This window comes from Oncorhynchus mykiss, chromosome 8 (genome assembly GCF_013265735.2).
Source record: "Oncorhynchus mykiss isolate Arlee chromosome 8, USDA_OmykA_1.1, whole genome shotgun sequence".
In the NCBI taxonomy this organism is placed as follows: Eukaryota; Metazoa; Chordata; class Actinopteri; order Salmoniformes; family Salmonidae; genus Oncorhynchus; species Oncorhynchus mykiss.
The window spans coordinates 13,591,858-13,603,221 of record NC_048572.1 but is presented as its reverse complement, the minus strand read 5'-3'; the positions used below and the strand labels follow the sequence as shown (position 1 = coordinate 13,603,221).

The window sequence follows — 11,364 nt, the reverse complement described above, 5'->3', positions numbered from 1 at the left end:
TAGTTTTACTGGTTGTCAAACTATACTGTAGCTAGTCACCTGAGTCATTTGATCTGAATGTACCAGACTAGTAATACATGATAAGGAAGCAATTCAATCCAGCCAAGAGCCTAACAGTTAAGTGGGACAAAAGGGAAATAACCTGCATGCCAAGTACAGTACAGATGTAGGATCTGGCTACAGATAATAATAATCCTGCAGCAACAGAACATGTGAATTATGATGTGGATTATAATGAATTGATATTTTTGTAGGGGTTGATAGATTTTTCATTGGGGCAAATCAAGTCTGACATTTTAAATGGAAATTACAATCTTTAGAAGCCTTTTTCAACCTTGAATACACTCAAGTTTACATTTCCTGCTGTGCAGGTACATTCTCTGAAACAAAAGAGTGATAAAATGAAGATCCTACATCTGCAAATAGTCAAATTATTAACCCATTATAATCCCTGTTCTAAAACACTCAGTCAAGCCGACCAGGAACAGGGAAAAGGAAAGTACTGCATGTTCTGGCACAGGGAGTAAACTTGTTTATTGATGATTACGCATAAACATCTCATTTGAAAAATGTTTCCCTTCAGCTATCGAGTGCTTTGCTTCCTTCAAAAAACTGTTTATCATTGTCTTACATCATGGCTTCACTGCTCTCTAAACCGATCGATGCAGGCTGAATCGATGTGCTATCTCATTTAAGACAAAGCTGTTTCCTTATTCTTTGCCTGATAAAATTCCTGGCAGGAACTCCCTTTTCTCTCTAGAGGAGCACACAGAGGCCAAAGAAGGAATAGTGCTTTCAAGGCAACTGGGAAGTCAGAAAAAATAAGAGGTCATATCATGACGTAAATGATCTTCAGGTTGGAAAGTGGGAACTCTAGAAAGAGGCCCGAGTTCCCGACTTCCGAGTTAGATGACCGTTCAAAATGATTTTTCCCAGTCGGAGCTTGTTTTATTTAGATTTTCCAGTTGTCTTCAACGCACTGAAGTCAGAAGTAGGAGATTTCTGAGTTCCCAGTTGTTGTGAACGTGGCAAGAGACAAGCACATGGAGGATCATGACGACACTCCCCTCTGAATAGTAGTCTGTCAGTAGGGCCAGATACCGTAAATACCTGATGAATGACGAAGAGTGTGAGTAGGCCTATCAATACAGAGAAAATGGGCTGCTCATCATCGCAGAAAAATGTGGTCTCACCTTTACCTGTTGGAAAAGGTGACATTTATTGTGTCCAATTAATGACCAGAATTGGGCATTAATGCCTCGAATAAGAAATACAAATGTGTTCTTAATTGACTTGCCTAGTTAAATAAAGGTTAAATAAATAAATAGAATCGTGTATAGAATAGGAAATGAAATAACTTTAACTTCTATTTTATAATACTCTATTATATTATATAATATTCCTCAATATAAAAATTATGAACAATAGGGGCTATGAATGAGCAAGTGGCCAATGTTGAGGTGAAGAAAATAAAGAAAAAGTTATGTTGGCGCTTTTTACAAGGTCTGTATTCCCCTGACTTTTGTAATGTTTGCATAATCCGTTGTATACTCTTAGTTTTTTTCTATGTTGTTTATTTTGAATTCACAATAATACAATTTTACAAAGTGTACGTTACCATGACAACCCTGGATCACTGCTTATTTGACCTCGGATGTAGTTACAATTTATTTGTTACTTCTTCCGGGTGAACATAATTTTTTTGTTTGCATGACGTGAGATTTGTGCATGCTAAATATTTGGGACTAGCTAGCTTTTTAGCTAACTAAATTCAAACCAAAATGTCGCGGGGCTCAAGTGCAGGTTTCGATCGTCACATCACCATCTTCTCTCCAGAGGGTAGACTCTACCAAGTTGGTTAGTACAGTGTATTTTCATTCGTATGCCGGCTAGCTAAATGCTCAGTCATGGTTCCTAGCTAAGTTAGCGCTAACTGTAACCACAGACAAAGGGGAAACCTATCTTTGCTGTAACTAACTACAAGCTGCAAGTTAGCAATACGCCTACTTTTCATTTGAAAGGTATTTTGAATTAGCTAATATTCTAGCAAGTTACACTAGTTCAATATCCACATATTTAAACAGAATGCTAGCTAGGCTAACACCCGGTACATGTAAACTCAAGAAACACAATGAACACAACGTTAGCTAACTAGTCAACATGAAGTTGGTTGTAATTTTTTACATGATAGCTATTGAAAACATGTTGTGAGGATAGCTAACTAGCAAATTATGTTGTTAGCAAGCTAGTCTCGCAGTTTATCATCATGGTATACCGTTTTTTCTCTGACAGTCTCGTATAGTGGGACTGCTTTTATCTGTTGAAGTGATTTAAAAAAAAATTGTATGCATAAAAATGATGTGATGTCCTGAATAACCCTGTTTTATGTGTTGTTTTTGACAGAGTATGCTTTCAAGGCCATAAACCAAGGTGGTCTCACGTCAGTAGCAGTCAGAGGTAAAGACTGTGCAGTAGTCGTCACACAGAAGAAAGTACCAGTAAGTTCAGCTGTAAAACTCATTGCTGTTTACATTACTCATTATTCTAGGCTTCTCACCAGTGGAGGACTAATTTAGTACATCAATTGTATTTCTTAGAAGTTACATCACCTCGTTTTGTCTCCACAAGGACAAGCTACTGGATTCCTCCACAGTCACTCACCTGTTCAGGATAACGGAGAACATTGGCTGTGTGATGTCAGGGATGACAGGTAGGCTACAATACCCAGCACAACAGTCTTCAGCAGAGTGATGGACCATCCAGGCTTCATAGCAGACAGACTACTCTGGTTGTTACTCACAACAACTCAACTCCATGTGTATCTCAAAACACATACTAGCATATGCATGACCTTTTACCTTGTCCTGAACAAGTCCCAATGCTGTTTCTAACTGCTTGTCTCTTGTCTTCTCCCACCCACAGCGGACGGCAAGTCCCAGGTCCAGAGAGCACGCTACGAGGCAGCAAACTGGAATTACAAGTATGGTTATGAGATCCCAGTGGACATGCTATGTAAGAGGATCGCTGACATCTCTCAGGTGTACACACAAAATGCTGAGATGAGGCCACTGGGATGCTGTAAGTGCATGTTTATTCATGTTCACCATCACTGGATATAAGTTCTATGGTCAAAGAAACGCAAAAGTGATGATCCGTGTTGTACTCTTAATTTTCCTTCAGACATTATAGAAGACAATGCATCTCTTTCCCAATATTACTTACAACTGTCAAAGAATTCTGTGCGAACTGTACTTCCTGTTTGACTAATAGCATGTCTCTCCTCAGGCATGATAGTGATAGGTGTGGATGATGAGTGTGGTCCCCAGGTGTATAAGTGTGATCCTGCTGGATACTACTGTGGCTTCAAGGCCACCGCTGCAGGAGTCAAACAGACAGAGGCAACCAGCTTCCTGGAGAAGAAGGTTAAAAAAAAACTTGACCTGACCTTTAAAGAAACTGTCGAGGTAGATATACCCTTCTACTCCGCTAACAGTGCATACAGTACAAGGTTTAGTGGTGCCAAGAGTGTGCAAAGCTCTCATCAAGGCAAGGGGTGGCTACCTTGAAGAATCTAAAATATATTTTGATTAACACTTTTTTTTGGTTACTACATGATTCCAAATGTGTTATTTCATAGTTTTGATGTCTTCACTGTTATTCTACAATGTATAAAATAGTCTCTCTCCTCTGCAAAAACAGTGGATGAGATTGTGTTGTCTCTTTCTTTTTTCAGACCGCCATCACCTGTCTGTCTACAGTCCTGTCCATTGATTTCAAACCCTCTGAGCTGGAGATAGGAGTCATCGCAACAGAAGACCCTAAATTCAGGTGAATCACCACTCTGCTCTGAACAGATCATTAGTCCCCATATAAAATACAGGAAGATCTTTGTTGTTTAGAAAGTGTGTACAAAAGTTAGTTTAGATGTGGTGATGCTATATTGGGCTCTCCCACTAATGGACCACCAGAATACTGTTGCAACAACAAAAAACTAGTGAGAAATGTAGAATTTTAGTCATCCTTTCTGTAAGGAAACTAAGAAAACTGTTGATCCTGGATGGACAAAGGTATATTCTGTTCTATTAATCTGTATTTTCTGCTTGCAGGATTCTGACAGAGTCTGAGGTGGACACCCACCTGGTGTCCCTAGCGGAAAGAGATTGAGCCCAGAAACACATCTCTCTGGGCCTCTGTAGTTTAAGGCCCAGTCAGAGAATTGTGGGATTTGTAGTCCCCAAGTTGAAGAATGGTGTTAATCCTTGTTTACTGTATATTTGCCCCCTGTTCCATTAAAAACATTTTTCAACATTTTCAAGTAAAATATCCAGTTTTGATTAATTTGTTTTCAGGTTGATCGCTCAATGCCAGGACGGGTTTTCACTCCGGCACTAGGTTAACAGACTGCACAATATTTTCTGTGTGTATTATTCCACCTTGTATTTTTGAAGTTTAAACCCTTTTCTAATGTAGGCTTATGCCATTTTCATTTTTGTAATACAAAAAAAAATGTATTCTCAATGTGTGATCATAGATTTGACTGAATTATGTGCACCATGCCTTGGTTATATGACCTAGTACAAACTTGAAAATGTTTGTACCTAAATTGGGTAACCTGACTGAGACTTTTTGAACATTGCTGCAGAGTAAAACATTGACTTCCTGTTGTGGTTCTGCTCATTTAATCACATGACATACTATTGAAGAGCTGTGGTGAAGGTTCTTTACTACAATCAGTCAAAACTGGTTGTGACCTGTTTGCCTCCTTGTATCATGATTTTTTTTTTGCATTTTTCATTTCCTTTGAGTCAGAAATAAAATGCACCTCTGGTGACAATCAAAAGGCAAACTGACTTGAGAGAAGTGTGCAATATTTCTATGTGATGAGGGAATTGAGAAATATCACATCAAATTGGGTTTATATAATAGAGGCTAAAAGCTTAATCTGAAGTCTCAGCATTTGTTTTACTGGCCCATCGTGTTAGTTCTATGTCCAGAGGATATGAATAGATCACATGCAAAGATATTGGAACTGTTGTGTCTTTGGGTGAGGCTGAGTTAGATTCCTTAGGAAATCCCCTGAGAATCCAGAGGTTAATAGGCCAACTGACATTTGGCTCACAGCAAATAGGCTGCAATTAGAGGGTCCATTTTACACTCCCATTATAACAGTAGCCAAGGACCATATATTTCTCTATCACTGATTATAATAGTGTGCTAATGGGAGAAAGGGTTGTAGAAGATACATGAGTCAGTCTGTCCAGGAAGATAAATTGTTTAGTTTGAGCAATTAAAGCTTTTGCAATTTCCCTCTGACAACTTGGGTAAATCCATTCAGCTGAAGGTAAGTTGTGTCATGTTGTGCTGTCTAACTCTCCTTATGACTGGTAATACTAATAATAGGCATGGGTAGTGCAGTACATTTAAATAATTATTATATTGGTGAACAGTATGTTCTTCTACAGGAGTCATCAATTCCCATTCCCACACACACTTATTCAGCAGCACTTCCAAGGTGGAATGTTTTATACGGAACAGTAGTTCCTCTTACACATCCAATTCGAGGGGACTTTTAACAATGTGACTCACAGATAGTGACCTCGCCCCAACCAGGAAACCCCAGACTGTACTGATACCGCATTCACATGCTCATCGGAAATCGGATACTCACAAATTTCCAACCTGCTGATTTGTTTAACGAGGCCTGTATATAACTACAACCAGTTAGCATGTTGGAAATTTCAGAGTTTCCTAGTTCTGACTACCACATGGACGTGGCATAAGGGAAGATCTCAATTGCATACTCCAGGCTTTCTCTTCCAATGGGTTTTGAGAGAGTATGCAATTGAGATCTTCCCTTTGTGTTGAGTGGGGGAAGGGGACTTCAGTTGTCTTGCAAGTCTATGAAAAATGAACATGACTCTTGTGTGGGATTTCCATGTCAATGTGTGAGTAGCGTTGGCTAAGTGAGCCAGTTAACTTAAGGGTTCAAGTCTGTATATTGCTGTGTAAAAATGGCCATGAAGAATTACTAGAGTGTGACAGAAAATTAACTACAACCAGAGGGCGTAAGAGTAGAAAACAACAGTCAAAATCCATTTTATATTATAGATGCATATTTTAATGATTCTTTTCAATAGTGTTTCACTCACATTTAATAAAAACATTCACAAGTATAAAAAATTATATCTCTGTATTTACAATATATGATGTCTGATATATACATGAAAATATGATAATTCTCTCAGAGGTCAGGGCTCATATTATGCTTTCCGGTGCGTTTTATTTTCACCGACCACAAGGCTTCCACCCCAAACAAATGCCATCTTCAGCCTTGTCTCTCTGATGTCTTGTCTTTAGGCCAGCTCTATGTGGCTCTCCCCCTAAAGGCTTCTGGGACCTGGAGTTCCCACTGTGCTTTGATTGGACTGGACAGGCCAGTAGCAGCTTCATTGACTTGACTTCACACCACCACGTGATGTGACTGCTTCAATTCTGACCAAATGTAATGTCATCGTACATCTGTGGAGAACGAAAGTAACAACATTAGGAATCTGTAATCGCAACTGTAATTTAAATAGAAGACAATATTCCTTTAGTACTATAGCCAATCCATTAGTCCAGATAGAGCCGTTTCCCAATCCCCCTAGTAATGCAGTTTTTTTTATTTAACCTTTATTTATACAAAGATCAAATCTCTTTTACAAGAGAGACCAGTGTGACTTTTAGTATCTCACCTGTTCATCACCAGACAGGCACTCCTCCTCACTCTCCTCTGATTCGCTCTCAGGCAGCTCTCTGAGTTCCTGGGCCGTCTTCTCGTACAGCTGGTGGCGGATCTCAGCGTTCTGACGCCCGTAGGTCAGGTGGAAAGGCGTGTAGCCCCCGTACGTCACACTGTTGACGTCTGCCCCCATGGAGAGGAGCCGGTGGACCAGGGATGGGTTCTGGAGGTCCACAGCCAGGTGAAGCGCTGTACGACCGCTACAATGTTCCTGGGGGAAACAACAATACACCAAACATTAGTTCCTTTGGTCTGTGAATACATTTAGGTTTAAATTCATCAATGGGGATTATTGATTCTTGGCATAAGAGCACCTGTGTGATGAAACCTTACCTGTGCATTGATGTCGGCACCAAGCTGAACCAGACTCTCCACCATGGAGAGGTATCCGTTAATGGAGGCGAGGTGGAGGCAGTTGTGTCCGCTGTAGTTGGGGAAGGTGAGGATGGAGCGGAGGTGGCGGGGGCAGTTCTGGGTGATCACACTGAAGGAGATGAGAGAGCCCTTCTTACAGGCGATGTGGAGAGCGGTGTTCCCACTGTCGTCTGCTATCCGCGGGTCACACCCAGCCTTTAGTAGCCTCTCTACCAGATGGGGCTGTTCTGTGATCACTGCCAGGTGGAGCGCCGTCTGAAAGAAGAATACAAAGGTGGTAAGCTATTGATTTCAGGTGTAAATACAACCATTTAGATGGCTTGTTTATAACTATGTAAGTGTAGTGATGTTTTACCACCTGTTTCAATAAGACTGTGTTTTATCAACCAATTCATTTTGTTTTAATTAACCTGTTGAGTTTGTGTTTTAATTGTTCTATTTTTGTCATCTTCAATTAGTCAATTATACAAAAATGAATTGGTTATCTTTAATTACCTGTCTCTGATTGTTCTGTGCATCCAGGAATAGATCATCATTGTGTGACAGTTTGATCATCTGCTCAGCATGTTCTGTGGCTTCATGAATAATGGCCAGGTGGAGAAACCTATGTGGAGGAGGGGTAAAAGAAAGAGTTAAAAACGGCTTTGCTTCAAATACGCACGTCTGAGAGGAAGTGGTTGAAAAAAAAAGAACAAAGCGCGAGCACTGGAGCATTGCGCAAGAATGGATTTTTTGGGGGGGTTATTTCCACCAGTTGCGGCTTGACACATCTGATACATTATCAGTTCCTGGCAACTCGCCAGGGACTTTCCTAACTGCGCATAGCTGATTTTAGCGCCGCCCAGGGGTAGCTCTGAGCCAAAGTACACACTCAGCGGACAGCGGAGTCCAAAAGTCCTTTTGTTTACTTGCAAATGCAGACTGTCAGCTGATTAATTTGACACAACTTGATAACAGGCGCATATCTGTGCGTTTTAAAAGTGATTTAGGCCTACAATGCAAATGAAGATAAGCTCATTGAAATAGTATAATTATAATCCAAAATAATACAGCACTTTATGCAAAATCATATGCATTCATAAAACATACCGATGCAACATTACCCAAAGATAAAAGTGAACTTACGTGTCTCTGTCCTCGGTCACTGTTTTCCTCCAGGGTTCATTACTGCAGGAGTTTGACTTGACTTCGACGGGGGCCACTCTCAAGTCCTCCAGCTCCTTCACAAGGTTACCATATTCATCATCTTTTAGCGAATCCAGACCGCTATCAAAACGGTCTTCTTGGCTAGGTATCATTTTGCCAAGTTTCGATACCCGTTCATCGACGTTATAATCCATTTGGTTGTCGTTTGAAACTCTATAAACATCCATATTGAATAGACTGACTGGCTGACTGACAAGTCCACTCACTACTCTGTTCCCTCTCAAGTCTGGAATGGAGTGCGTGTTGAAGGGAGGCGCCAGTGGCTTAAATATTCTAGCGGGGAGGAGACAAAGAATGGGGGATTTCCACGTTGAGTTATCTCGACACAACTAGGGAAACTCATAGACCGGGCTTTTATGAGAAAAATTCCCTCTCGAATGAGCCCCATACTCACGAGTAAGAATGAAAACTTGTAGTTTCCTATTAGACGTACCTGTGATGCAGACATAAATACGTTCAATGAATGAGATAGAATATGAATGAGAGACAGACATTAGAGGTGCCTTTGACTGGTTCTTGAAGAATTCCCTTTTCACTTGGGGAATTAATGTGTCATAACAAGTTATATGAGGGGCATAACTGTTCTGCACCTTTTGACTGTAATGCCATCATCAGGTAACTGTGCAGAACCAGTGTTAAATGGAATGTCAATTGAAGGTCAACCACAGTGTGAAATATCGAATTGGTTTATTATTAGGCCTGCCATATTTGTTATTATTGTGCTATTACACTTCTGCACGTCGCCTGGTCTCATATATGAACAACTACATGGATAAAATGCATCTCTGCAAGCATAAACAGATAAGAAATTGCCAATTTAATATCTATAGGTGGCCAGGTTTTATTCAGGTTGGAATACCATGTTTGAGGGATGTTTGCAGCCTTCATGTCGGAATACAGAACAAAAGCCCAGTATGGGGAAACAAAACCAAAAGATATCTTGCTGTTGCATGGTTCACAGGTGAATCAGATGGAGCTGGGAGATTCAGGTGATTCCACAGGGACTCTCTGATTGCAGAATATTAACACAGGGTTTGGTACAGAGGTGGAAAAAGTTACACTTTCCAAATGGAGACAACCCCACTATGAAACGGACACTGCTGCGTGTTTCCCCATGGGATATAGATATAGCCTTCTGGACAAACCATTAATGTGCTGCACATACCTAATGTAATATTTACATGATATTTTATTAGGATCCCCATTTGCTGTTGTGAAAGCAGCAGGAACTATTTTCCACACAAAAAAATGAACCAAGACATAATACAGAGCATTAATAGACAAGAACAGCTCAAGGACAGAACTATATACTGTGCATTTAAAAACGGCACACACAGCCTACATATCATTACAAACACACAAAATATCTAAGTCAAATAGGGGAGAGGCGTTGTGCCGTAAGGTGTTACTTTCTCTGTTTTTGTAAAACCAGGTTTGCTGTTCATTTGAGCCATATGAGATGGAAGGGAGTTCCATGCAATAATGGCTCTATATAATACTGTACACTTTCTGGAATTTGTTTTGGAGTTGAGGAGTGTGAAAACCCCTGGTGGCATGTCGGTGGGGCAAGTGTGTGTGTCAGAGCTGTGTGTAACTATTTGGAATTTTCAACACATTAATATTTCTTATATAAAGAAGAAGGGATGCAGTCAGTCTCTCCTCATCTCTTAGCCAAGAGAGAATGGCATGCATAGTATTACAATGAAGAGCAAGACGTGACGCTCTGTTCAGGGCCAGCTGCAGCTTAACTAGGTCTTTCTTTGCAGCGCTTGACCACATGACTGGACAATAATCATGATTAGACTAAACTAGAGCCTGCAGTACTTGCTTTTTGGAGTGTGGTGTCAAAAAAGCAGAGCAACAAAAGTGTTTCTCCAACTTTGTTGGCTTTACCTTGCGTGACAACAATTATAACTGTTTACCTGGGCTAGCCTCACCCTAGCTGACAAGTGAACTGAAAACTCCCTATTTGCACAGGGAAGGACGCTTTTAACAACATAGCAACCGTAACCACAAGCAGTAAGCATTCACACCTCTGTGGGGCGATACTGGGTGCTACTGTACACAAACACTTACACACACCTTCCTAAAAAAGGACAAGCCAGATGACATATAAAGGATTTCAGTGTGAGTGTATGCATCACACCACCAGGAGTCATGGCAACAGGCAGGTACACTCGTCTATCTGTGGGATTGTGATTGGTCGGCTGTGAATTCCACACATTCTTTCATCTCTGCCAAGTAAAGTATCACAATACTGAGTCTAGGTTGGGAACACTATGTGCTTTTTCTGAAGGGGAGTAACCATGCTTCCTGATGCTATCATGTCTGTTGATGGTGAGATTTTTCAAGGGAAATGCCTATTCATTTGTAAATAGGAAGTTCCTACTCATTTGTTGTAGTAAAATGCAACATCCTTCCTTTGACCACTTTGTTGTGTGCTTACTGTGGTTTTCACGCACACCATTTCTATCCCCAATCTCTCTCTAGATTGCCCTCTATTGGGTTGCAGTTGTAACAGCTACTTCAATAATTTACAATTACACAAGCCAAATCATTGTTCAAGGCACCACCTACACTCGTTTGCAAAGTTAGTCCCCTTATGATGTTTCCACTGATCTAATCATTTTAACATTTAGTTTTACTCCAACTTCTAACTTCAACTATCTATTTATGGGACATGATAACATCTTATATTCAGCTGATTGTGTAGGTTCAGCTTTATTCATTGTTACATAAGTCACATTAGTTTTTCCAGCATATGTTGAATTACTGCCTCATTTTGCAGTTCATTCTTATTAACTTTGTCCAGGTATTTCCTGTCTGTTTTCCAATAACACTGCAAGGCAAGGTCCTCTTTGTAGGAACAATTAGATATTCCAGTCTAAAAATAGAACGATCACACTGCATTCTATCACTGATATGCAACTTCTCCTACTCTTCCATAGGATATGTCAGTGGTCAGTTGTGTGTGTGTTATAATACCACACAGATTGATTCAG

General features: G+C 40.3%; 2 protein-coding genes across 2 annotated transcripts; one reads left to right on the top strand and one right to left on the bottom strand.

Annotated features, from left to right (window-relative positions):
* The first annotated feature begins 1,660 nt into the window (after positions 1–1,660).
* LOC110529434 (proteasome subunit alpha type-6) lies at positions 1,661–4,846 on the top strand. Its single transcript, XM_021611605.2, has 7 exons — positions 1,661–1,857; positions 2,404–2,498; positions 2,629–2,710; positions 2,923–3,078; positions 3,286–3,464; positions 3,734–3,828; positions 4,107–4,846. Exons 1-7 carry the CDS (start codon positions 1,782–1,784, stop codon positions 4,162–4,164), a joined length of 741 nt encoding a protein of 246 aa, XP_021467280.1. The 5' UTR covers positions 1,661–1,781; the 3' UTR covers positions 4,165–4,846.
* Positions 4,847–6,095: 1,249 nt separating this feature from the next.
* LOC100136058 (inhibitor of nuclear factor kappa B alpha) lies at positions 6,096–8,578 on the bottom strand. Its single transcript, NM_001124368.1, is given in 5 exon segments — positions 6,096–6,519; positions 6,735–6,992; positions 7,115–7,411; positions 7,652–7,760; positions 8,282–8,578. Coding segments are annotated over 5 exon segments (945 nt in total). The 5' UTR covers positions 8,530–8,578; the 3' UTR covers positions 6,096–6,486.
* Positions 8,579–11,364: the final 2,786 nt, after the last annotated feature.